General features: G+C 48.4%; 8 protein-coding genes; 5 read left to right on the forward strand and 3 right to left on the reverse strand.

Moving 5' to 3' along the window:
• Window positions 1–1,636: 1,636 nt before the first annotated feature.
• Window positions 1,637–2,401, forward strand: GSBLH_T00006142001 (uncharacterized protein; the record flags this gene model as incomplete). The annotated part of the gene is made up of 4 exons (XM_013039130.1): window positions 1,637–1,821; window positions 1,852–2,094; window positions 2,125–2,299; window positions 2,330–2,401. The coding sequence occupies 4 exons, from the start codon at window positions 1,637–1,639 to the stop codon at window positions 2,399–2,401; spliced, it is 675 nt and encodes a 224-aa protein (XP_012894584.1).
• Window positions 2,402–3,287: 886 nt separating this feature from the next.
• Window positions 3,288–4,733, forward strand: GSBLH_T00000852001 (uncharacterized protein; the record flags this gene model as incomplete). XM_013039131.1 has 9 exons in its annotated part: window positions 3,288–3,409; window positions 3,442–3,553; window positions 3,583–3,644; window positions 3,677–3,931; window positions 3,962–4,077; window positions 4,107–4,275; window positions 4,305–4,392; window positions 4,421–4,512; window positions 4,543–4,733. 9 exons carry the CDS (start codon window positions 3,288–3,290, stop codon window positions 4,709–4,711), a joined length of 1,185 nt encoding a protein of 394 aa, XP_012894585.1. The 3' UTR covers window positions 4,712–4,733.
• Window positions 4,734–4,757: 24 nt separating this feature from the next.
• Window positions 4,758–6,269, reverse strand: GSBLH_T00000853001 (uncharacterized protein; the record flags this gene model as incomplete). XM_013039132.1 has 2 exons in its annotated part: window positions 4,758–5,657; window positions 5,688–6,269. 2 exons carry the CDS (start codon window positions 6,267–6,269, stop codon window positions 4,893–4,895), a joined length of 1,347 nt encoding a protein of 448 aa, XP_012894586.1. The 3' UTR covers window positions 4,758–4,892.
• Window positions 6,270–7,214: 945 nt separating this feature from the next.
• GSBLH_T00000854001 (uncharacterized protein) lies at window positions 7,215–8,269 on the forward strand (the record flags this gene model as incomplete). Its single annotated transcript, XM_013039133.1, has 6 exons — window positions 7,215–7,498; window positions 7,530–7,602; window positions 7,634–7,873; window positions 7,905–8,027; window positions 8,060–8,095; window positions 8,126–8,269. 6 exons carry the CDS (start codon window positions 7,215–7,217, stop codon window positions 8,267–8,269), a joined length of 900 nt encoding a protein of 299 aa, XP_012894587.1.
• A 30-nt stretch (window positions 8,270–8,299) lies between these two features.
• GSBLH_T00000855001 (uncharacterized protein) lies at window positions 8,300–8,908 on the reverse strand (the record flags this gene model as incomplete). The annotated part of the gene is made up of 1 exon (XM_013039134.1): window positions 8,300–8,908. The coding sequence occupies one exon, from the start codon at window positions 8,906–8,908 to the stop codon at window positions 8,300–8,302; it is 609 nt and encodes a 202-aa protein (XP_012894588.1).
• An 8,469-nt stretch (window positions 8,909–17,377) lies between these two features.
• Window positions 17,378–18,724, reverse strand: GSBLH_T00000856001 (uncharacterized protein; the record flags this gene model as incomplete). XM_013039135.1 has 8 exons in its annotated part: window positions 18,651–18,724; window positions 18,548–18,620; window positions 18,362–18,517; window positions 18,251–18,327; window positions 18,042–18,220; window positions 17,790–18,011; window positions 17,551–17,757; window positions 17,378–17,522 (listed from the first exon to the last, which is right to left on the reverse strand). Exons 1-8 carry the CDS (start codon window positions 18,711–18,713, stop codon window positions 17,378–17,380), a joined length of 1,122 nt encoding a protein of 373 aa, XP_012894589.1. The 5' UTR covers window positions 18,714–18,724.
• Window positions 18,725–18,854: 130 nt separating this feature from the next.
• GSBLH_T00006143001 (uncharacterized protein) lies at window positions 18,855–20,627 on the forward strand (the record flags this gene model as incomplete). Its single annotated transcript, XM_013039136.1, has 9 exons — window positions 18,855–18,992; window positions 19,024–19,108; window positions 19,137–19,229; window positions 19,267–19,446; window positions 19,481–19,570; window positions 19,600–19,872; window positions 19,905–20,117; window positions 20,149–20,520; window positions 20,557–20,627. 9 exons carry the CDS (start codon window positions 18,855–18,857, stop codon window positions 20,625–20,627), a joined length of 1,515 nt encoding a protein of 504 aa, XP_012894590.1.
• Window positions 20,628–23,016: 2,389 nt separating this feature from the next.
• GSBLH_T00000857001 (uncharacterized protein) lies at window positions 23,017–23,772 on the forward strand (the record flags this gene model as incomplete). The annotated part of the gene is made up of 2 exons (XM_013039137.1): window positions 23,017–23,297; window positions 23,331–23,772. The coding sequence occupies 2 exons, from the start codon at window positions 23,017–23,019 to the stop codon at window positions 23,770–23,772; spliced, it is 723 nt and encodes a 240-aa protein (XP_012894591.1).
• Window positions 23,773–26,639: the final 2,867 nt, after the last annotated feature.

Here is a 26,639-nt window from a genome sequence, read left to right on the forward strand (position 1 = left end):
AGAGAAGGAGGAGAGAGAAGAACGGGAAGGGAAAGGCGAATATGGAGAAGAGCAGGCTGAAGAGGGGCAGGAGTATCAGAATCAGAATCAGAATCAAACCCTCCAGGATGAACAGCAGCAACAGCAACAGCAACAACAGCAATATTTGGATGAGGAAGAGCAATATCAGGAGGAACAACATTACCAAGAGGAACAGAATTATCAGGAGGAACAGCATTACTTGGATGAGCAGCAGCAATACCAAGATGAACAGCAGCAGTATCATGATGAACAGCAATATCTAGAAGAAGAACCGCAATATCAGGACGAGCAGCAATACTTAGATGAGCAGCAACAATACCAAGATGAGCATTATCAAGACGAAGAACCACAATACCAGGATGAATTACCACAGTATCAAGATGAGCATTATCAAGACGAACAACAACTACATTATCAGGACGAACAACAACTACATTATCAGGACGAACAACAATTACAATATCAGGACGAACAGGGATTGCAGTATCAGGACGAACAGCCACAATACCACGATGAGCAATATTTGGATGAGCAATACCAAGAGGAGCAGCCATCACACTATCAGTACGACCAACCCTCCTATCAAGACGACCAACCTCCCTACCAAGACGAGCCTCTGAACACGCAGGAAGACGATTCTCCCGAGAAGCCAACCTCCCAGGGCTATTTCGATTCTCCGCTCAGCCAAGAAGCCGCCTACCGCTTCTCCCAGGAAAACCACCAATACCAAGAACCTCTCGACGCTCCCTTCTCTCCCGAGACCGACCCCAGCGAGCAGCCCAGTCGCTCTGTCTCGGACGTGTCCTCCTCCAAGCTGAGCTTCCCCCTAAACGTCACCACCGAGCTTTCTCCGATTCTGGTCACAGCCGCGCGGCTGGGCGATCGAATCGAGTCGCACCTCGCCTCGAATCGCCCCAGCGAGGACTTCAGTCGCCCCAGCATCGCGCAGCGAATCGAGATGCATCAAGAAAAGGAAGAAATCTCCGCCATCAAAAACCTCCTCGACCAATCCGAGCGCTCGGCCGACTGCAAACCCTCCCTTCCCGCCTATCACCCCGCCCATTCTTCCCTCTCCACCCCAATCAAACGGCCGCTCATCCCTCCGGCCACCCAGCCAGCGCCCATTCCTTCGCTTTCCTCCGCTCCTCTCCCTCCTCCAGCGCCCTCCGCGCCCTCCATTCCCGGTGTTTCCTCGTCTCCGCAGGTGCTCCCCGCTCCCTCGCTCGGCGTGATTTCCTCTCTGGAAAGCCTGAACGTTCCGCAGAAGTATATCCAGCGGATCTACGACTCCTCGAAGAAGTACACGGAGTACGATTTGATCGTCGAGCGGACCAAAGCGCAGGAGCAGGCGCTGCTCGAGCTGAAAACGGCGCGCGCGGTGATCGAGAAGCAGTTCGAAGCGGTCGAAGAGGAGCTTGTTGGTGCCATAGCGAAGCCTGACGAATAGAAAGAGAAGGACGAGCAGATCGAAACGCTGCAGAACTCCCTCGCCGAGCTGACGCAGCTGAACGACGACTACGATCGTGTGGGAAGGGCGGATGTCTAACGCGTAGGACAGCTGCAAGAGACGAAGGAGAAGGCGATCCAAGCGGTGAGCGAAGAATGGTCGCGACGGATGGCCGAAGAGAAGCGAAAGAACGAAGAGCGGATCGAGCTCGCCGAGCAGAAACTCAAACGCAAGCAGACGGAATTGGAGGCGCTGCAGCAGTCGATCAGCACGCTGTCGCAAGAAGTCGAGGCGAAAAACAAGCAGATTCAAGAGCAGGAAGAGCGTCTGAATCAGACGATCATGCAGTTCAAGTGCGTTTTGAATCGATGAATGAGAGGCAGAATGGACTCGCTGGACGTGGAGCACTTGAAGAAGCAGCTGGAGGAGGAGCATCAGCAGCACGAAATCCTCATGGAGCATCAGCGAATCTCGTACTCCTCGCTGCAGTCGCAGTACGACGAGCTGTACAAGCGGTACCAGTCCAAGCAGGAGGAGCTGAACAAACGCGACAAAGAGGCCGTGCTGGCGCGCTATGAGCGAGGCGACGGCGAGGAAATGAAGAGATTGAAGGAGCAGATGGAGCAGTAGGGAAGGAGGGGAGCGCTGAGACGCAGAGAACGGAAAGAAAAGGAGCGGCTGAATCGGGAGATCGCCAGACTCAATGCGGATCTGAGCAATATGGCGGAGAGGGTCCATGAAGCAGAGCAGAAGCAGACGTTCGCGGAAAAGGAGGCGGAGAATGCGAAGATGCACGAGAGTGAGCTGAACAAACGCATTCAGAATCTGGAAGTATGGGTTGGGGATTGGGGTGAGTTGTAGGAGGTGAACGCGAAGCAGAATGCCTATCTAGAGGAGTTGTTGAATTATTATGATGATTTAACAAAGAAATGATCTGTTTGTTGCATTAACTACTACTACTACTACTACTCTACAGGGATCTTTTTGATTGTCTTGTTTCGATCAACATTGTTCTTGCCGATTTTTATAGTTATCACTCCATTGATGTAGGAGCAGGAAATCTTGTTGCAGTCGGTCCCCGAAGGCAAGAGAATCTCTCGATAAAGCGAGCGCTCGGAACGTTCACTGCTAATATACAGAAGTCTCGACTTCAGGGCGGCGAGTTGCCTTTACAATCATGCAGTTGTTTTCAATCGAAATGTCGATGTTTTCCTTGTTTACTCCGGGAGCATCAATGTAGATCATAAACACATTTTCCTCTTCGCTAATATCCATCAATCCATAACCCTGGCTTTGATATCCTCGGTCCGAGCTCTTTGTGTAACGTTCTGACGCACTTTGAGCCGCTTGGCAGAGAGAATCGAACGCATTTCTAGAATTTCCCTCCTGTGTCGCATCGTCTAGAGTGTGAACTTCCAGCCGTTCCTCTACTGAGCTTCACAACTGGCTGCTTCCCTGTCGGTTGAGAAAAGGGGAATGGTTGTGCTGGAGCTGCTTCCTGTTTGATAACACTCTCTTCACCTTTCTTTTTTTGCTCCATATATTTAATTTCTGTTCCTGCTCGAGCCAACACCGTCCAAAGCATATTTGTGAGATGCACTTAATCCAGATATAAAACAGAGCTATTTAAAATTGATTTTCACATGAGTCTCCATTATCCATAATCCTAAAAAAAACTTTGCATTTTGCTATACACACTTATGCATAATCGATTGGCATACAGCATACCAATTTATGACGATTCCTAACGATAAGAAATTTCTTGGAAATTTCTTTTGACGCGGATAAGTGTTTGGGACTTCAAATATAAAATATTTCAATGTCGGAAGTTGAGCCTCAGACTCCTACGAAGAGACAAAAGGTTGGATTTGGTGTTATTTTTGGTTGGATTGTTTCGTTCTTAATCTCTGGTACCTGCTCCCTAATCTTTGGAAAGTTGCTGTAGACAGCAGTATTTTGGCTATTATATGCAGATATCAGACGCAATCAATTGGAAGAGATGGTCAGTACCACCATTTTGAAAAGCCTTGGTTCTCGAATTTCATCATGTTCCTTGGCATGTCCTTCCTTTTCTTCAAGTTTGAAGTAGATACTAATGGATTTCTTGAAGATAGATTAATGCCTGCGCAAACGATCGCAAGATCGCGAAAAATCCGGAGCTTGCCGACAAGATCCTGTATTTCGCTTTATTCCTCCACTTATTGATAGGAACGAGGACAATAAGCGTCCTCAGAAGAGTGTGTATTACAAGGTCCTTTATCCCGCTTTTTGCGACTTTTTGGCCTCTTTCATTATGTTTGTTGGGTTGCTGTGGATCCCTGTATCCATTTGGCAGATGATCCGTGGCTCGATTATTCTTTTTACGGGTCTCATTCGTCAGTACTGGCTGAAAAAGCCTTTGAACAAGTCGGAATGGACCTCTCTGTTCATCATTTTCTTCTCCCTCATTCTGGTCGGAGCCGCGTACTTTCCGCCTCCTCTCCTCACCGCTAGGAGCATCTTCAGTGAGGACACCAGCGCGTCCGAGCCTGTCTCCGCGGGTCTGAAGATCCTCGGCATGTTCCTCGTGTTCATCGCGCAGGGCATCCAAGCCCTCCAGACCGTCATCGGTACGCTTATCCATCCTCTCTCACCGCAGAGGAGCACCTTCTGCAGGGCATCGAGGCCCCTGCGACGATGGTCGTGGGCATGGAGGGCGTCTGGGGCTTCCTGCTGACGGCCTGCGTGGCGCTGCCGATCGCGAGCATTCTGCCCGGCGAGGAGGGCCAGGGCCTGCACGAAGACTTCATCGACAGTCTGATTATGTGGTAGGAACAAGGAGAGAGTGCGAGGGTAGCAAGAACAGCATGACGGTGCTGACGCTGAACGTGCTGTCCGTGGTGGTGCTGCTGGTCTTCAATCTGAGCTCGATGCGAGTGACGCTGGTAGGGGAGGAGAAGGGGAGTCACGCAGTATACCAACTCGCTGGTGCGAAACCTGATGGAGCCGGTGCGAACGTTCCTGGTGTGGGTGACGACGGTGCTGATCCATTGCTTCTGGCCCGCGTAGGGGAGACGACGAGCGCTGAGCCGTAGATTCGGAGAGGGCCTGACGAAGTGGTCGTGGCTGCAGCTGGCGGGATTCGTGGTGCTGTCGCTGGGAATGCTCATGTTCAACGGCACGATCAAGCTCTTCAAGGAGGAGAAGAAGGAGGAGGAGAAGCCGATTATCGATGCGGAGCAGAACGCCGCTGCCGCTGCGTAGGAGAAGAAGGAGGACTGATGGACTCTTGTTTGAGAACAAACACGGACAGACATCATAAATGACACGCATTCTTTCTGATTACTTTATTACGATTTCATGGATTACTACTACCACTCATTCATTCATTCATTCATTCATTCATTCATCGATCGATTGATCTTTGATTCACGCGGCGGGCCGCTTATCCGAACAGATCCGAAATTGAACTCCTTCGAATATCGATCACGCCCTGCTTCCCCTCCTCCTCGCTCCCCTCGTTCTCGTTCTGCTCCTCTCCCCACTGCATGCTGATGCTCGACTGTCTCTGCAGCCCCGTCAGCCGGCTCTTCAGCTCCGCGAACCGCTGCTTCTTCGCCAGCTCGTCCAGATTGTACGTCTGCGCCAGCCCCGCCCTCGACGTTTCGCGCAGCGTGTCCTCGATGTCCTCTCCGGTCATGATCATCGTCATCAGCACTTCATCCAGCGAGATGATGTGGAACGCGTTCGTCATCAGCGCGTACTGCGCGCACTCCAGCGCTCGCGCCGCCGCCATCGCGTTCCGCTCGATGCACGGCACCTGCACCAGTCCCTTCACCGGATCGCACGTCAATCCCAGCATGTGTTCGATCGCCATTCCCGCCGCGTATTCGATCTGTTCCGTCGTTCCGCCCATCAGAAAGCACGCTGCGCCCGCGGCCATCGCGCAGGCCACGCCCACCTCGGCCTGACAGCCCGCTTCGGCTCCCGAAATGGACGCGTTGACCTTGGCGAGATTGCCGATGACGCCAGCGACGGCGAGAGCGTCGATGCAGTCCTCGTCGGTGATGCTGGGCTGGTGCTTGTGGAGGTAATAGAGCAGTCCAGGGACGATGCCGCACGCGCCGCACGTCGGAGCGGTGACCACCGTCTCCCCGCCCGCGTTGTTCTCCGACACGGCGAGCGTGTACGCGAAGAGATACGCGTTCTCCTAGCGATGAGACCGCCGCCCTGCCGCTACGCTCATGAACTTGCTGCTGCGCTCCGCCGCGCGGTACATGTCACGCGCCTTGCGGGGCAGATTGAGTCCGCCGGGGAGCACGCCCTTGCCCTGCAGACCGATCTCCACGCAGCGCTTCATCGCGGTCCAGACCTCGAGAAGATAGGAGTGAATCTCGTCGTCTTCGCTCTGGTAGACGTAGTCGTTCAGCTTGTAGCCCGTCTTGCGGCACCAGCGCATGACCGACTTCATCGTGGAGTATTTGTACACTGGATCGAAGGTCTTGCGGTAGGGACCTTCGATCTTACCCAACTCGGAATCGGTAATGATCGCTCCGCCTCCAACCGAGTAGTAGGTTTCCTGACCGACCTCCTTGTCGTTTTGGAAGGCCTTGAGGGTCATACCGTTCACATGGAAGGTTAATGTTTCATTAGCCTTCCAGATGAATGTGACTTTTTTGGGCTTCAACTCGTTCTCAATGGCCACGTCGGTCATATGTCCCTTTCCCGTAGCAGCCAGAGAACCATATAAAATGACTTCGTAACGATCCGCTTTGTCATCGTACAGTTTTTTGAACGCTTGTGCAGCAAAAGAAGGTCCCATCGTGTGGGAACTGGATGGACCGTGTCCTATTCTATCCGATTACCGATTCGAAACGGCCGTACCTGTAGAGCTCTCGCAGCGAAGGCATGCCATCGGTTTGAGTTACAGAAGTGTAGAAAAGATGACTCGTTCCCTACTAATAAAATCCATCAAACGCGCTCGTACATTCTTTGAGACTAGGCGAATGTAGGTAGGTACTCTTTTCTACACATCAATGGATTCTTACAAGACTTACCACGCCCACACTATCATGAGAAGAAGTTTCTCCAAAAGAATCGTCGGTGTCAGCATCCATTTTGATTTTTTTGAATTGTTTGGAGGTAACAGAAACCAGAGATTGTTATCAATGGCTGATCATACTTCCAGAAGTTTCCACCTTTTGTGTATAATCGGCATTTTGTTATCGAAAGAATAGACGATGTGCCTCCTGTTGAGAGCGACGATTTGTTTCAAGAACACAGACAGAACCGCCATGAATCAATGGATAGCATAGTTTGAGAAATATAGAGAAAACGACCATTCGAACTGATTTTACGACACCACGCTTTAAATCATAATAATGTCGCTTCGATGGGGGGTTTCTATATGGAGGTGTCGGTCCCTTTCTAAGACTCTGAACCAGCCCAAATTCCTTCAACCTCGTCTGTTTGCGACAGCAGTCTCAGAAACCATCATGAAGCAGTTAAAGGATGGATACACGTATTTCACCTCGGCTATAACTCAGTTACAGACGCTATTGTGAACTTTCGACGTTGTTGGAGAAATCCACTGATCTTCCTCGAGACCAGTACATTTCAATTAACCACGAATTGTCGGAGTGGAGCGACAAATATGAATGTTATAAAAAATACCTAGTCTCTATTTTGCTATATCCTTACGTTGTAGAAGATATCGCAAGACATTTTGGATGTGAAAGAACTAATAACCGAAGAGAAAGACAAGGAGATGCGCGAAATGCTGAATGAGGAGTATACCCACCTCTTACAGGAGGAGGAGAAAGTCTTGGAAGAGGCAAACATAATCTCTCTGCCATCAAACAAGTATTGCTGTATCACCCTCTTCACCCCAAGGGAAGATCACAAAAACTGCACGATCGAAGTGCGAGCGGGCGCAGGCGGAGCGGAAGCGTGCCTATTCACCGAAGACATTATGAATATGTACAAAAACTACTGCTCGCTCAAAGACTGGAAATGGAGCGTTCTCAGCTGCAACGCGCCGACCGGAGGCGGGTTTCATTTGTTTGTTGTCGTACCAAACTAGAATCAAAGAAGCGATCATCAAAATCACAGGGGAAGGATCATTCGGTGTATTACGCACCGAGTCAGGCGTTCACGTAGCTTTTCGCTTTATTTCGTTGAGCGTAGCGCGTTCAACGCGTTCCCGAAACAGAAAGCCAGGGACGAATTCACACATCCACAATGACGGTCGCCGTGTTGCCAGAAGTGGAAAACATGGAAACACTCATTCGACCTTCCGATCTCCGCATTGATTTGTTTCGATCGAGCGGAAAGGGCGGGCAGCACGTCAACAAAACGGAATCAGCGGTTCGAATCACGCATCTCCCCACGGGAATCGTTGTGTCCAATCAGGATGAGCGAAATCAGGTGGCGAGCGACGGATGGGAGTGAGGAACAGCATATGAACAAGGCGAAAGCGATGCAGATCTTGGCGATTCGACTGCAGAATCGACAGAATTCGCTGTTTAACGAGGAAATCGATTCGGAACGACGGTCATATCCCTTTGCATTTGATTGGGCGGCTTAACGGACAAACAAATCGGAAGTGGCGAGCGATGCGAGAAGAACCGAACGTATAACTATCCAAATGTGAGGTTGGGAGAGGAATGTGAGGAGTAGAGTCGAATTACGGATCATCGAATTGGCTTGACGCTGTATGGAATGGATAAAATGATGAACGGCGAGCTGCTCGATGAGTTCGCCGTGGCGTTGAAGCAGTGGAGAATCGAGAAAGAGTTTGAAGCTTTGAAGTCCGAACTGTAGTTATTTACACACCTCTCGTTCTGTTTGTTCTCAAACAATCCACATTTCATCCGTTTTCCCGAGCAGCAATTGCTCTTTGCGAGCGGTCGTGAGCTCTTCGTTGCTTTCGTCCACGCTGCTCGACTGCTTCTTCCAGTTCTCCTTCAAGTCCACCGGCTTCGAACTGCTCCTCACGCCCCATCCTCGCAGCATGTAGGAAGGAGCGCACTTCAAAATCTCCGAAGTGTACGCCTTTCGTACGTTCTTCAAAACTTTGCTCCACTCCGTGAGCTCGTTGCTGTAGATCTGATGCTGCAACACGATATTGAAATTGTTCAGATTGATGTGCATCACGCCCTTCGTTGAAATCACGATCTCCACGTTCCCTAGACGGAAATGCTCCAAAAACACGAGACTCGTCGGTCTCTGATCCTTCGGTACGGTCGTTTCCTTTCCCATCGCCTTCCTAAAGCAGCTTTTATCCAGTACGATTCCGCACTTTGTGCAGCGATACCCCAGATTCCGCACATGCGCAATTCGCTTCTTGCACATCGCGCAGACGCCCGGTTGGTCCGTAAAAACAAAGGTATGCTCGCATTGGCCACGCTTTCGCGAGCCGAACAATCCAGAAGAAAGCGTCATCGCGCTGCCCGACCCCATAACGATGCTTCCGCTGCGATTCGGGAGTGGTTTGACCGTGTCTGTGACCGATAAGTACGCGTGGGAGGAGTTTTCGGATGGCTACGATCAAGTGTCGAAAACAAACAAACGTCAGGAGAGTTGTCCGAGCTGTTCTCTCCCGTGGAGAGCTCGAACACAATCGAAGGCCTGCCTTGAACTCGCTTCTTTTCACCCATTTCAGCTTCGGCTTCAGCGCCAATTTCGGGCTCTGCTTCGTCTTCTGCTTCTTTTGCGTCGTTCGAGCGAAGCATCGGTGAGTCCTCATCGTCCGAAATCGCCTCCTTTTCAATCGTTCCGCTATCGGAAGTGCCGTATTCCTCGGGGAAGAAATAGCGAAGCAGCTCGCCCGCGACGCTCGACGTCAGCTGGAACAAAATGTAATAGTGACACCCGGGAAAGACGTTGACGCCCACGTGCTCCAGCACGGTGACGGTCATTCCGTCGCATTTGATGGGTTTTCGCGTGACCGCGATGATTTCGAGAATGTTGTTTTGGTCGTTTTTGTCGCGGTCGAGAATCACAGGATCGAAAATGACTTCCGGAGACTTCCATCGCTGCGCTCCGCCCGAAATCGCGGGGTTAACAATGCGAAGATCGTTCAGCACGATGCTGTTTTCGCTTTTTCCATCGAAACAGAAAACGTGCTCGCCGACCAATCCTCGCAGTGTGGCCACCGCGATCTCTTGATCCTGGCTCGTCAGCAGCGTCCACTCCACCTCCTGCAGATTGTATTTCAGCTTTAAATAGGGCAGCATCACCGAGTCTTCGCGCTTCACCAAGTTGATCACCTTGGCTTCGATCGCTCGCATCACTTCCGAGGATAATTTCTTCGCGTTTCGAAGCGCCGCCGAGGAATCTTCCGACTTGGTTTCGTCGTAGATCGGGTTTGTAGGGTTCACTAAAAGCGTGAATCGGATTACGTTGAGGAATCGGTAGAACTCCTCGCCGGTCATTCGAACGGAAAACGCGCCGATCGTCACCGAAACGCGACTCACGCGATCATTGCGGCGAATCTCGGGGATCGAAAGCGAGGGGAGCCATCCGTTCTCGCTTCGCGTTTGCATGGAGAGAGAGAAGTCGCGGACGATTCGCTTGAATGATTTGGAGCGAACGCTGTCGATCTCGGGATCGAGAGAATGGAGGTTTTTGTGCTCGACCCAGGGCTTCTTGAACGATCGTCGATCGCCGAGATACAAGTCCACGCGCTCAATCGAAGAGCTCAGCAGGTAGCAGTCGCGCTTCTGCACCACGAGCGTGCCTTTGTAGAGATACAGCAAGAGAGACGCGCCGGTTGCTAAGGACGCGATGTGAATCTACGCGTTCATGAAATTAGGAAACATCCACTTGGGAGTCTTTGAACATCACATCCAGCAAGAAATCTTCCTTTTCTCGCTTCTCTTCGCGTTTCGCGACCCATTCCTCATCCGTGTACACCAACGTCGTCGCCTCCTTCTTCCCTCCATGCGTCGCTTTCTTCCGCAGATACGTCAACAGCGGCGGTTCTTTTCGTCCCTGCAATTGCTGCACTTCCTGCAGCTGCCGCTCTTTCATGTCATAATACACTTGCTGGCGCAGCAGCGGAAGCTTTCCCGTCTTCGCTGCCGCGCTCACAGAGCGCACACTCACCATTCGATCGAGCAATTGGCGACGTTCGTGATCGGAAGGACGCGTCGTCGAGTGCCCAATGCTCCGCTGGAGCGACTCCGGACGGGACCGATAGATCGTCGTGCTGTAGCGAAGCGAGTCGCTCAGGTTCGGGCGCTGGAAATAGCTCGACTCGCTGCGGTACAGCCCGCCAGGCGTGATGATCGATCGGTTGATCATCGGGTCGCGCCGGAAGGACGGGTTGCGCGGGTAGAACGTCGACGACATGCGCAGGTCGCTCGCCGTCTGCAGGACCGGCGATTTCCGGAAGCCCACAGAAGCGATCCCGGAATTGCCCAGACCTCCGGAAACGCCCGGAAGACTCGGCATTCCGGAAGTTCCCGAGGCGTTGAGCGCGTTGAAGGGCTCCGAAGCGGTGAAAGGCGGCGTGGGGCTGGGATTAGAGACGGAGGAAGGCGTGTAGAGAGGCGATGTGGCCACGACGGGCGTTTTATTCGCAGTCGTGGAAACCGTGGAAACCGCGGAAACATCCGGAGTGGTGGAAACGTTGGGAGGAGGGATGGAGTCGGTTTCGGAGGCGGGGGCGGGGGTTCGAAGCGCGATGGATCGATAGGTGCCGCGAAGATCGTTCATAAGCTGCGAATGAAACGAAGAACCGAATCAAACCATCGTGAGTGCATCGCGAATGTCCAGCGAGTAGATCAGCTTCAGCTCCTTCACGAACACAGCGGCCTTTCCTTCGCTCTTCTCCGCGATTTTCCCGTTGAGTCCTTTGATTTTCTCCGCGTACATCTCTGCGATATCCTCATCAAAGCCGGAAGTCGCCGTGTTGACTCCCTGCAGAATCCCAACTTTCGACACCCGGGCTACTAAAATGGGGGATCGCACGCTCTCTAACGGAGTCGATCGCGTCGCACCGGGAATCAACACCGCAGGCTCGTCGATCGTGAGATAATTGAGGACGCAGTCCTCCATTTTGCAGTAGATCCGAGGGAAAATCCAGTGCGAATCTTTGTAGACTTCGTAGTTGTACTTCAGTTTCGAATAATCCGGTTTTTCTCCTTGATTCATGGATCCTTTCGCGCCGTTTTTCTCCAAATAGCGAGGCAGGAGTTTATACATTGTGACCGAGAAGTCGTTTCGTTTCACTGCGAAGTTGAATCCGCTCACACTGGAATCATCCGTAAATCTATTCATCACTCACTCCACGTCTCTCCCTACAGCCAAAACATGCTATCATTCAAATTGAAATCCACGTCGAACGCCGTGCTGTTTCGCGATAAACCAGGCGTCACATCCACAGGGAACTGCGGATTCGGTTCAAATACCATATTCCAGAAGTCCCACAAGAAATTGGCCATTTCGAGTCGGCCATAAATCGAAACACTGTATTGTTCTGCATGAACGGGAAGGAGTTTCATCTTCCATTCGATGGTATTCGATCGATAGCGTCCGTATTTGTCGACATCGTCAGAAACAGCCGGATCCAACTCGACGTAATGGTTTCGAGTGTCTTCGTTTCCCCAGAGAATGGAAACATCAAACGCTCCGCCTTCGATTTCGATCAACAACGTCTCGACCAGCTGCTTCCGCGAGTCAAACGTCGACGTTCCGATCGAAAACGTATCGAACGCGATGTTGCAGCCTCCGTACTGTCGAAACACCATATCCGCGTTCATAAAATCAATCAGTAAAGCTTCGTACTTTCCATCGACCTCTTTGTTCGTGATCCAATTCACTCGCAATTGGTCATGAACGCGAATAAACATCGGACCATGCACTGAAAAACGGATTTTATCATACCAGCACATCTTGGGCGATTTGCTCACGCCGCGCGGAGTCAGATCCCCCATCCCGTTCGCAAAGCTCGAGCGGACCCAGTACAGCGGATTGCCCCAGAACACTTCCAGCTGATTTCCTTCTATCACCAAGTTCTGATAGAACTTCGTTCCCACGGAACATCGTAAAACTTCCACCGGAATCGGATCGAACGTCGTCGAGCAATACAACTGCACGACTTCCCTGCGGACATACCGCTCCACGCGGTTCATATCTGCAAATACGCACGTTCCACACGCCGAAAGCCCTTCGCCCGCAACCAAAGGAGGCAGTTCGCCGAAATCGACGAGCACTTTCTCGACATTCAAATCGTGAATGTGGAATCCCAGGACGTCATCGAAGCCCTGCTCGACCGGCGTTTTCGCTTCGTCCATCGCCTGCATGAAGCTTAAGAAATGCGCGCGGCTGTGCAGCTGCGGGTTGTAGAGCAGAACGCCGTCCACACCCGTGACAAAAAGTCGGGAATACTCGACAGACTCGGAAGAATACGCCGCAATGATGTCCTGCAGTCGAATCACCACCGAATTCGCGACCAACTGAATCCAAATTCCCCCTTTCTGCACAATGTTCGAATCGAGCGCTGCGTGTTCACTAACCTTCGCAGCGCGCTCTGCGTCGGGATGAGGGAAAAGCGGCGGCGGTCGCTGCCCTTTTCGGATCGTTTTGAAGGCCTTCCATTGGAGCTGCGCCTCGTAGATCAGATCTCCCCAGGCAAACCGATGATCCTGCAGACAATCGGCGGACTCCACGAGGATCACATAGGGCTTGATGCCATCGGGGATGTGCGCCGTGTGCTGGTTGCAGCGATTGTCCCAGCCATTACATTCCTTGCTGAAATCGTGCTTTGAACACGTGGGACATGTCATGTATCGCTTGCAGGCCAGGCACTTTCCGCAGCAGCAGATTTGCGTGGACAACGTTCCGCTGGAATAGCCGTCCATGGAGCATTTACCGAGCGACGAGAGGTAGAGCTTGTCGTACACAGAGGGCGAATAGAGCGTGATCTTGTCGAGCGTCAGCATGAGACAGACCAGAACGCTTTCCTGGAGTTGCGAGATTTGGAGATTGGAGAGAAGAAGAAGCGGAGACAGGACGGAGTCGGGAGTAACCGCGGTAATTTTTTCGATCTCGACGCGTAGACCGACTTTCGGAGTGAAGTCGAACAGCACGATCAGATCGATGAGCGACGCGCAGAAGCGGAAATCCAAAAGGAACGAAGATCGGTTGACCTTCGGAGATGTCGGAGCTTGCTTTTTGAAAGACGCCAGAATGGATCGGATCGAACTCGCTTTAATCGTCTCAGCGAGCTCCATGAACGAATGGTAAATCACAAAGATGGAGCCGAAAGAAAGCTTCATGCGAGGCCGTTCGATGTGAATATGGAACTCGTTCAAGTCTTGATTGTTGGTCGCGAGAAGCACAAAGCTTTGATCTCCGCGCGAAAACCCATTGAATCCGCCGAGCGATGAGGATTGGTAGTGCGATTGATTCAGCATAAAGGCGAGATCGTTGCGAGGAGGAAGCTGCGAAGAAGGAAATGAAAGGAAGAGAAGCGTGGGTAGCGAGATTTGGATTCGGGGGATCGCGACAGGAAGTCGCGTTTGCGATGAATTGATCCGCCCACTGTCGATTTGGGAATAGTCGGTCGCTTCGTGCGATCCTTCGTCGCCAATGATGTTCAAATTCGAAATATCGATGCTGAGAATGTATTTCAATCCTCCATTTCGAAGAAACGGCATGGAAGAAGAATGCATGGTGTAGCTATTCATCGAGAGTAAAGGCTGGTGCTGCCGCACATTCTTCCGCATTGTGACAGGAAGAATCGGGATCGAGGGAGGCGAAATTTCCGAAGACACGTCCGGAATCATCGAGAGATCGATTCCGGGACTGGACAAAAGACTGGCGTTCGATTCATTGATTGGCTGCAACATCGGAACGGCTCTCTGCGCATCGTCTCCTTCTCGATTGATCGTGGAAGGCACTGTTGAAAGCGGGTTGTTCAGTAGTGGCTCGTTGCTTGCAGTCGCGGAATGCGGCGATGAATATATCGGCATATTGGAGAAGCTCGCTTCGTTGAATCCCGTATACAATCCATCGACTGGAATCTGCGGCGACGACGACGCCTGCGTGAGAACCTTCTCCATCGATTCGAAGGTCTGCGAGACCACCGTGACGCTGATGCATTTCATGGTGTAGCTCGTGCTGTGCGAGAGATCCTTCCCGATCACCTGGATCTCGATATTGTTCAGCTGAACCGTCAGGTTGGTGAGAAACAGCGGACAGAAGCGATAGCCCTGACTCAGGATCGCTTCGTCGGCGCCGTTCTCATTATCAGACAGGTAGATTTCTTCGTCGGACGACGCGGAAATCGCCTCGAATGGAAGGTTCTTTTGGGGAGACGCATGCGCTGAGATCTCGTGAAGCGACCCATCGAGCGACGAAGAAGACGATGAGTCTTGATGTGTAAACGGAGACCCCGAGATCTCCATCTGTGTCAAATCCGCGATTTCGTTCAATCCATCCGGGAGAAACGATCCATTTAGCAAGTTCTCCAGAAAGATCGCGTCCTCGTCCGCTTCGCTCATCGGCCGAATCGGCGTCTGCGGCGTAACGCCCGACCCAGAAGACAGATCCATCGAGTAGAACGACGCGGATTTGGGGAGCGAATCCTTGCGATGTTGCACGTAATCCGCGATTTCTTGGAGATATTCCTCGGCTAGCAGAACCACCATATCGACCACCGAATACGAAAGAGCCACGTTGCACGTTTTGCTTCCGCACTCCACAGAGAGACGCTCCCAGTTCGAGAGAATGGAGGAGATCTCGAGGTTTTCGAGCGAGAAAATGTGCTCGGAACAAGGAGGAATCGCGAGCGTTGTCGCCGAGTTTCGAAGAATCAGACGGAGCGTTTCGCGCGAAATCGGGACGTTTTTGATCCCGAACGACCCGATTTTGAACTGGAAATCGTGACTGAACGAGAGAATCGTCTCGACGGATGACCGCGTTGGAGAGGGGAGGAAGCTACACGCGATGGACTGCCAGACTGCTTCGATCAGCGGTGTGGGATGCGACCAGGAGGCTAAAAACCCGATCGAAATTTCCTCGATTCGGAAATCGAATTTGAGATGGCATTCGCGACAGAGGGAAGAGACCAAGGGCCAGAGCGGCTTCTTGCGACGAGGAGGCGATGAGAGAGAAGCGAGCGAAGGTTTGGAGGCGACGGATCGGGGTTTGAATTGATGAAGCATCGATTGGAGGTAATCGACGGTTCGAAGAATCGACGGAACCAACACAAACGTTGTTTTTTTATGATTGTAATTGACAGAAAGCGAATCGAAACGCGTGTGCGTGTGATGGAGTTGGCAGCACGTATTGATCTAGGGAACAGACAGCAGCCAAAACGACTTCGATTCCGTTACACGTCAGATACAACGATTCGAATTTGGTCAGTTCCAAACTGAAATTCACACCCGTCGGCTTCGAATTAAAACTATTGAAGAGCGTCTGCAATGAACTCCGTGCCTCACTCCCACTTCGTTCTTTAGATTCAGTCCAAACGCGATGTGAATCGAGTTGTGGTCCACGTTCCCCGACTTCTCCGCGTTCAGCAAATCCACCAACACGTTGGGCAGCGCGACTTCGATCGAATGCGGCAGTTTCTTCAGGGTGTTCGATATTTTATCCAGCAGCTCCACCTGCAGTTGCTCGAGCGAGATTTTGTCCTCCTTCTCTTCCGAGCTCCTTTCGCGTTTCTGGAGAGGCGAGGAAGCGACGGGTGATTGCTCTGCCGTCGGAGCCGGCTTTCTATTCCTCACGATTCATTCAATGCGTCACATAATCTTCAATACAGCGAAGACTTGGCGATGCAGACTTTGATCGAATCGCAAATGAATGCTGTCTCCTAAGTTCAGAATACACTGCTTCAGCACCATGACGTGCGAGAATTCCGCTGTGAGACGCAGCCAGAAGTTCGTAATCACGATGTTTGGCTGGTTGCCGAATTCGTTCTCGCGATTGTTCAAAGAGATGTTGGCAATCTTGAGGTTGGCCGAGTACGAGGAGGACGGAGTCAGCTGTGCCGTTCCGTTGACAACGACGTGACGGATGATGAGCTGGAGACGAGTGGGGAAGGAATCATCTCCAACGGACAAAGAAATCTTGTTGATTCGAAAGTCGAAAAGACGGAGGATCGGAAGGAGGAAACGGGGGAACGAAGGCTCTGAGGATGGAAACAAGGAATTACAACTACTGCTCTTTTCCTTCTCGATGGGAGGGGATGTTGGCGTGTGAACCGGGTTCACTTCCTTCCTGGCCTTCGAAGGGGAATTTTCAGGAGCTTGAAAAACTGTTCCCTGATTCATGTCAACTTTGCGTCGAGCTACTACATTCACCGACAATGAGTCCACCTCCAAGATGAATGGAGACGACACGGCGAAATCAAAAAAGGCTTTTTTGAAATTTGTCTGGATAGAAAGACCCTTTAGATCAACAGATAGACCAAATCGCTTTAGAAGCGACGACTGATCCAAATTTTTAAAAGAGAATTCGAAAGGATAGAGCTTCTTGTAAGTTATAGAAAACCCTTTCTTTCTCAACAGAAATATATCAACACACCATACAGCTACACGTAAGAAGATTAAAAATAGGAAAAAAAGAGTAGTCAAGAGGATTCCCAGCCAACCCCAGAAGTGTACTCCAAAGGCTTTGGCTCCATAGTAAAGACTAACGAAGGCCGTTACAATGAAAACGATGGAAATCTTCATGAAAGAATGAAACCCATTTCCAACAAACAGATTACCATGTGGAGGGATCCCACCTCAGCATCATTTTTATTACTTCCTCAATATTCGGTCTGTCCTTCTTATCCCTGTAGCACTTGGTAATCACTTCGCTCACCTCTACAATTCAATCCTTCCATTGCTCCCGACCTCTCGGCACGTTCGCTGGAATCCCGGGTCGGAATCCATCTTTCAATAACTTATACAACTACCCATCAAAACCCGATCACAGTTCCACTTCTGCCTTATCCCGAATCTTCCTCTCGCTCCAGCAGCGCATCTCGCTAACCACCTCGCTGATAATGCATCCAAAACTGTAGACATCGGCCTTGTTGGACGCTTCCTCTTGATTCACGATCTCCGGCGCGATTCTTCGTCCCATTCCAATCGAATTCGTACGTCAACGGCGTCCCCACCGTCGTCATGAAGATGCTGCTCTGGTTCTGGAGCTCGCGCGAGAGTCCGAAGTCGGCAATAAGCGGATGTCCGTCCTTGATCAGAATGTTGTTCGTCTTGAGATCGCGATGAATGAACCCGAACGTGTGCATCCACGCGATTCCCTGCGCGATCTCCACCAGGATCTGCATTTTCTGCTTGTTGCTCAGTCTGCGAGGGGAGTGCGAGCAACGAAATCCTACTTTTTGGAGTAGGTCTGCGTGACGACATCGAGGGAGTAGTCGGCGAGTTCCAGAACGAGAATGTATTCCGTCTGGTTCCCTTTCTCACAGCGAGACACGCCGTAGAGAGGGAGGATATTCTTGTGGCGGATTTTTCGCTGAATGCTCGTCTCTTTTTTGATTAACTCGTAGTTCACGTTCGTATACAAGACTTTGAGGGCGACATCCATTCCTTTCCAGGTTCTAGGGATGAAGGAATAGATGAAGAGCAACCCTTGGTAGACAGTGGAGTAGCCGCCTTTGCCGATTGGCTTACCAAACGTTAGCTCCTCGTATGGAATCTCGGTGTAGGAGTATTTCGAGACATCCTCGGGGTCCTTAATCGTCATATGCGAGGGATCAAACTGGAAGCTGTCAATAATCTTGTCAAAGAGTTCCACAAACCGGGAATCCTAGATCAATAACAGTGAACGACAAACTACATTCCCCCATGTCATAAAATCGTTTACACATATTCTCCCATCAGAGTGAACTAATGTTTGATTCAAAAGATGAAAACCTAGATGAAATGATAACAATAGTATAAAAAATACGCTCATAATGAGTATCGACCGTTATCTGTGGAGGTTTCTCAAAGCAGTGAAGTAAAGGCACAGAAAACAAACAAGGGACAAAATGTTGCATACATTCTTTGTAAAAATGAATATATATATTAAAGATCCCAAGGATATCCCCGTCCTCAGTATTCTCTAGTCATTAACTATCATCCTCGGACAAACCCAAAGAATAACTATTCAAATAGATTATATTTTTCTTTAACAGACAAAGAATTTGTTTATAAAACTGAAGAGCCTACTTGTCACAAACCTACGTAAGCTTTACATTTGCATTGTTTATTTTCTTTATATCCACGGAGAGACTGCGAACGAGTTCAGTAAAATTCATTTAAGAACAATAGTAAAACTAAACTGAAGCTTCTACTCTTGTAACAGCACATTGGGATCGTACACTTTTACTTCACATGCATAAAATATATAACACGAAAATAGATCACCGTGTTCCACAGTTGTCTAACAAATCTTTCTTATGAATACAAGTACTGAGCTACTAGTTGGAAAGGATATTCAGTGGTGTACAATCGAGCAAGTTATTTCGTTCTTGGACACATCGCATCGTCCATCGTTGCGACTCGTATCAAAGGACTTTGACGAGTTTATTATGGGCGTATTCATATAATTTCACCATTTCCTTTTAGTTATTCACCAAAATAATCCTTTGTCAAACCACTGAAGATCTACCTCATTTGTTTAAGAACTGTCAATCGCTAGTTTATCTTGAAGGTATGGTAGAGAAATGATTTGCACCTAGTGAATGGTATTTCGAAGCCGTTGGACGTATCTCGCATCTGCCAAGTGTTGGAAGACGGAATTCTTCCAAATCTGCTAACACTGGACTTTCAATGTGGGTTAGACTTTCCCAAATTGTTATTCTTGTGTAGATAGTCGAATTACAGATCGCAATATTGTTCATTTGTTCCATACACTTGAAACGGGTTGCTGTCCACACCTGAATACTATCCGTTTAAGCAACAATGCAATGGGTGTAGCCGGAGCATCTGCAATGGCGTCTTGTTTGTCCCTAGGCGTATTAAACGAAATTAAAGAGATTGACCTCAACCGTACTTCTATTTCTACCCTCTACTGATGCTACAGATAACCTCATCTTCGCTGGTGGAATCAAGAAGATCAGTCGGGCGTTTATGAACTTTCACAGCCGCAATCTGGAAGATGTCAACATTTCCAGTGCGCTCGTTTTCACAATTCGATTGTAGGATGTCATTTAGCCAATCCAGGAATTCGATTTTTCTGTGAGTCAATGAATGGATGTCCCTTAATCACGCTGCGAAGTCTACGACTCTATTGGAATAGCATCAACAGCGGTGGAATCAAGCATTTAGCATTGTCGATCTCTCTGGGGATTTTGGATTCCCTGGAAGTTCTAGATATTTCCAAGAACCCGATCGGATGGAAGGGGATCGAGAGGCTTACGGAGAGTGTAATGCGAGGCAACCACCTTCCTCACTTGAAAGTATTAATGATGCACTGTAGGATCAACTGGGTTGAACACGAGTTGTAGCTTGCAAATTGAGGACGAAAGGGATGCGATGGACGGGCATTATGATTCGTTTTTTGAGAGAGATCGAAGTGTTATCGATTGGAAGTGAGGAATTGGAGTGGACTATAAAATATGCAGATAACAACATCAAGGCAAAAGGAATGAGTTATTTGGTGGAAGGAATGAGGCGTGAATCCTTCTTTTTACCGCGCCTTCGTATTCTAGATCTTACAAGTATGAGAAAATGGCTTCTATTTTCCTGTAGATAACAAGATAAAGCAGGAAGGAATCGGATACCTCGTTGAGATGATCCAGAATAACAACTTCCCAAACCTGGAAGAGCTTTCTCTTATCAGTAATGACATTCGAGATGAAGGGTTGTTGAAACTCATTGCCATGATGCGATACGGCTTTCTTCCGCACCTGAAAACCATCTATCTCTCAGATAATAAGCTCCGCGATGAGAGCGTTAAGCAGCTAACGGCAGCTCTCGCAGCTCGGAAACTGGCTGCGAATGCAGAACTCTATCTGGGATGTAATAAGCTTTCGAGCGGTGTAGTCCAATCGCTGGTCTCGCTTTTGTATCTTCGACCTGAGAGTCAGGATCCTCCCTTGAAATACGTCGTTTTAGAAAAGAGTACTCGGTTTTTTTTATGGAGAGGATGATCGATAGAACGCAAAGAGATCCCGGAACGCCTGATACAGAACGCTCTGGCAAACCCCACAGCGTTTTCTGTTTGTTAACAAACACCCAAAACCCAAAATAAACCAATTAATTACCAAGTCTCGGTCTCTGCCACTAACTGCATCTCCGCGATCTTCCACTGCATGATATTCAGCTCGTCATTATGTTCCTGCTGCAGAGCCATATAGTAGTACATTTTCTTGATCTCGTTGGGATTTCCCTGCACCACCGCGCCGGTTTTATCATACACGCAGTCGACCATCTGCACCGTCACCAGATAAAGGAACGTCGGGCACTGGCGATCGACGATCTTCGCGCTCTACCACTCATCCCTTCCCCGTTTCCTCACCTCCAACTCCACATCGCGGACCTCCATGATCGTCTTGTCCATCTCCAATCCCTCCGCTTGCTGCATTTGGATCACAGAATTGACCTGCGCGAAGGCGTGGTCGTTCATCACCAACCGCAGCGTCGCTGTGTCCTGATTGACCCACGCTTTCATCATCGACGGCACGATCGATCGCTTCATTTCATCGCGCAGAGCTTCTTCGAAGAAGCTCGGATCGGTTCGCTGCACTTCGCGAACCGTCTTCGCCATGTCGCTCTCAGCGAACAACTCGTCATACACCGCGGTCATCTTGTAGATGAACGGGTGCTGCGATGTGTTCCACTTCTCACGCATGTCTTCGGCGGCATACGTGATCGTTTCGCCGAACTTGGAGTCCTTCACCTTGTTCGACATCTCCAGAAGCGACTCAATCAGCGGCGCGTCTTTCAGCAGATCGGCGATTTGCGCCCACAAATTCTCGGAATTGTCCACATTCATCAGCTCGGTCTTGAGCGGCTTTCCTTCCTTCTCCGCTTCTTCTTTCATCTTTTGAGCTTCATTGCGAGCATCCAGAATCTCTTGGCGTTGACGGTCCACTTCCTCCTGATCGAAGATGACGCGGTTCTTCTTCTGCGAGTCGTTCACGATATCGTTCCACCCGTCTCGGAAGAAATGCTTCACTTTGTCCAGCGTCAGCTCGTGCAGCTTCACCTTCATGCGTTCCTTCGACTTGGAAAGCGTTTCCGACAGCCGCATTTTCTTCTTCTCGTAGTTCTCCGCTTTGATCTGCTTCCGCTTAGCCTCACGGCGAATCTCGTCCGCCTCTTCTTCGCTCATTTCGGGAGTGATACCCAGCGCCTCGTCGCTCATCGGATCCAGTTCCTCCTCTTCTTCATCGTCTCCAGCGGCTGCTGCCTCCGCCTCCAACGATTCCACCGACTCAAATCCCGAAGTGGAAGCAGAAGCAGAAGCAGAAGTGGAAGTAGAAGTAGACTCACCCGACTCCGTTGTAGTTGTAGTCGTGGTCGTGGTCGTAGACTCGGTTGAACTAGGAGACTCGGTAGAAGTGGTCGTGGTTGTGGCTGCTGCTGTGGCCGTTTCGGGCTTCACAGCCTTCGCGGCGCGCTTTCGGGGAGTTTTCTTGGCCTTCGCCTTTGTCTGCTTGGACGGTTTGATGTTTAATTGCGATTTCAGCTAGATGGAAAGAGAGACAGAGTCATTACCTCCGTGCTGAATTCGCCCCAGAAAGAGGAAAGGGCTTCCTTCTGCTTGCTCATCTGCTTTTTCGCTTCTTCGGTAAAATCGTTCATGCTCTCCTTCAGCTTCTGAGACGAACTGTCCATCGCCTCCTTCACTTTGTCCTTTCCACTCTTTGTGTTTTCTTCCTTTGCACCCGAATCAACTTTGGGTTCTTCTGTGTTCGTTTCCGTCTTTTCGGCATTCTCAGCCTCGTTCTTTACAGCTTCTTCGCCTAGATAAGCACCAACAAGTATCATTCATACCTTCTTTCGCAACTGCATTTTCTGCCTTCTGTTTTGCCAAATCTTGCAAAGCTTTCGCATATTCTTCTTTGAAGGTATTCGCAAAGTCAGAGAATCTCCCAAAGTAGCGCGCCTACACTTAAAAGAGAAAATGAGTACGAACTTGTACATACATATTGTTCACTCCCATGTTCATGACGGGATAAGGCGCTTCCAATCATTCAAAATAAAAATCCCCTACCCCTTACTAATAAGGACGTTCTGACAAGATGCTGCATAGCAGGAATTCTTCTTGTAGTAAAGCCTAAAGCCCTCGATAGCATCGCTCTACCTCAGTCGAAAGTTATTGTTTTTAAGAAAAAAGAGAAACGGTCAGTTACCACGTTTCGATTATTCTTGGTTTACAGGAATGAGGGTTTCATATTCGTTATATCATAGTGCAATAGGATTGTTCCAAAGAGTTTTCACTCCCTTCAGAAATAATGTGTTGCTTTCCGTATTTGTTTGCAGGTTCGTGTGTGTTGTATACCCATGCAACAATGAAGTTAGGGCATTTTGATCCAACGTTCCCTTGAATTGTGGGATCCCACGATTTTCCACATTTGAATTGAGTGGTTTTGATTCAATTGAAAAACAACTATGAACGATAACAAGCAACAATCTACGGCTGTTGAACTCGGATTTTTGGTATCTCCGGAAGACAACTGGCATGTTTGGGATTCTGCCAAATTCGGAGGAAAGCCTTATTGGCTCGTTCCAGAGCACATCCCCGGATGTGACGATCTGAAGTGTCAATTCTGCGGAAAGACGATGTGCTTTATGATGCAACTGTATAATCCTTGCGATGATAACGAGAATGCATACCATCGCAGTATATACATTTTTGTATGTAGAAATCAGAAATGTTTGGAGAAGGGAAGGTATCCTACCTAATGGTCTGCTATTTTATATAGTGTCTGTGCGTGGAGATGTCAGCTTCCACAGAAAAACCCATATTATCCCGAGGATGTCGATTCTGTTGTCGATGACAAGTATTTTGACGCCTCTTGTAGCTATAGTCCTCTCCATTACGGAAATCACCTGTGCTCTGTATGTGGTATCAAGGCAACGAGCAAATGTGCCAAATGTAACACCTACTACTGCAGCAGAGATCATCAGGTGGCAGCCTGGAAGAACGGACATAAAGAATCGTGCGGGAAAGACACGAGTGGTTCTCAAGGAGACAAAGACTCTGTGTGTCCTGGGGTTCAGTTTCCTCATTGGGAAGTCGAAATTTTCCCGGAGCCCGAGCCAACCAAGGAAGAAGTCCTCTCCGAACAAAAGGAAAAGGAGCGTTTGCAGGCCTTTTCCTCTCAAAAAGGCGAACTCCGTAGCTCTCTGCTCTCTACTTCATGATAGAGATCTCGGACCAAGACATTCGCGATGCGTTAGGCGGCCGAATGGCGGACGATCCCGTCCATCTCCATTTCAACAAAGTCATTGAGCGAGCGAGTACGCAAGTCCTTCGACTGAGTCGATGGAACGACGACAAGATTTTATGGGCGAACGGAGGCACGATGCTTCCGCTCGATCGCGTTCCGTGCTGTCCGCTTTGCAAGCAGCCGCGGAAATTCGAGTTCCAAATCATGCCGCAATTGATTTATCTGTTGGGTTCGGACGGGAAGAACAAGGAGGAATATCCGGAGATCGACTTTGGATCGCTTGTCGTGTTTACGTGCTGCTCGTCGTGTGCTTATATCCTTTGAATGATGAGAATGCTTGGTTTGCTTCATGGAACTAGCGAAAGAAGCGACGTATGCGAAGGAATTCGTGTATTTCCACTCCCATTACTCGCAGAAAGATATCGAGGAAGTGAAGGAACAGCTGAAGATGCTGGCTTCGTAATCTTCATGATGGTTTCTGGTTTGTTGTTTTTATTTATCGATTGTTTGTGTAAACAAAGGATGGATATGTAAGAGTAATTGTTATTCCATTTTCAATTTAAGAGCATATTTTAAATGAAACGTAAATTGGAGAACGTACATAAAAAACACACAAAAGAACAAAATGCGAGGCAAGAATCGAATAACCGTTTACAAAAGTACGAAAATAATAAGTTGAATACTTGATAATACTAATAACAGTTTCAATAATAATAATAATAATAATAATAATAATAATAATAAAAACGAGAATAAAAATAGTAATGATAATGATAATAATGATAATAATCAAACCAAAGAGAAATAGTAATCAATGACGATCATAATGACAATGACAATAACAATAATAATAACAATGACAATAACAATAACAATAACATTAAATTCATAAAGATAATAATATAAATAAATATCCATAAATCAGCAATAAGATCAAAAGCATAACATAATTCCATAATATGCAAGACATAAACCAACATACATAAAACCAAATTGTCTGGATCGCCCTTTCTTTTAGTTCATAGAACTTGTAACCTCAATCTGTGATTCATCCCCTTCGTTTTTTTTCTTTTCAGATTCATCGCTAAGCTTATTAATAATACGGAGAATCTCAGATCGTAATTTGTTCACAGATCCCACTGAAAAGTGGAAAAACGAAAAGAGCTTATTCGTTTTCGTAAGATTGAAAGTAATCGGACCAGCTAAATCGAACGATCCATAATGAGAAATCAATTTCTTTGCGTATAGCAGCATATACAAACCGCTATCCTCTGACTCTGTATTCTGGAGTATCTCAGGAATCACCAAAGGCAACGCCTCGAAGCCAATCATCGAAGAAAACTCCAGATCGTATTTGTTCATCAATTCCGAAATAAAGCACCGTATTTTTGCGGTAACCGGAGTGAGCAATCGATGAACCGAATCGATCCATATGATAGATGGCTATGCTTGAAAAGCTAGAGATATCCTACGAAAAAGAAGTCAACATCAAGCAAGGGACTCTTCGGAATTTTCCTTGGACGCGTATACAGTGGTCTTAATTTCGATAATCCCAAGTTCCTTCGTCGACTTTCGATAGGACTCTCATCTCTGCGAAGCTTACGCTTCACAGGCTGACGGAAGAGAGGCATGATGTGTTGGCATTTAAAATAGTCAATTCCAAAATAACATTTGCGATCCTGAATGTATCTTACGAGGTGTTTGAAGTGGCAAATAACGAGTAAAAAACGATGATTGCTAGTGATTATAAAGAGTTCAATACAAAGCTATACTTTGAAGTGATTGGGAACAAGAGATGCTCCTTCTGAAAGATTGCTTCTTTTATAGGATTATGAAGCAGAGATGTGTTCGTTTTCTCGTCTCTTTTCTGCGGATCACAAGATTACCACTTTGATACCGCGTAGCCGCGACAGAATTGAAGGTAAAACGATGTATTGAAAGCGTAGAAACGATTGATCACACTTTGCACAATGACTTGACGAAACTTCTCGTTCTTGTTCAGCTCGCTCACTGGAGTGCTCAGATAAGAAGAGACATCAGAGGGTTCGACCCCAAGCGACTTCAGCTGACTGTCAATATAAGAAGAAATATAATATAGTAAGTAGAAGTTAATAATAGTATCGTTTATCATTTCTCCTTTTTCAACGAGAGACTATGTCAAAGAGTATCCCTACACCAACCCGATCGTTTGACGTGACATCAATGCTTGATTCGAAATAGGGAGATTTGTACGTAAATAGCAACTTGTTTGACTGTTCCCTTAGTTTAGTTTCTTCATTCATCCTCTTCAAATCTTGTACTCTAAAGTGTCACACATAATACATATTCATATACGTAAAATAGCGATTTTCCGATTGGTTTTTTTCCAAGTCCGTACTACCGTTACCATTACCACCAACATACTCATTCGTGTCTTCAGGGATTAAGCTCTTCTCGACTGCGATGGGATCGGATTCTATGGTATTAGGAAGAAATAACGTCATTACGTTGAATGCCACTACTATTCATAGTAAAGTACACTGGTATGCAGAAAAGAGAGCCAAAATGTTAGTAAAAAAATACTAAATGCATAAATGGTAATCGAATAAGTCCCCATTTTTGTCAACACACATTCTATTTTACTTAAAATTGAAAAGCAGCACGAAAGAAGGAATTATTTCTATGTCTAGAATCATTTCCTGACTGTTCCGACAAACTGATCAAATGCCCATGATTCCCTTTTTATGCAGGCTTCCATACTGTTTTACATCAGGAAAAACAAAACGGAATTACGTTCAAAAATGTGATGATTCTGACTTCCCTTTCTTTCTCCCGAATTTGCTCGTTTTCCTCTGCTACAAG

Source organism: Blastocystis hominis (genome assembly GCF_000151665.1).
Source record: "Blastocystis hominis, Singapore isolate B (sub-type 7) whole genome shotgun sequence assembly, scaffold_1".
Lineage (NCBI taxonomy): Eukaryota > Bigyra > Opalinata > Blastocystidae > Blastocystis > Blastocystis hominis.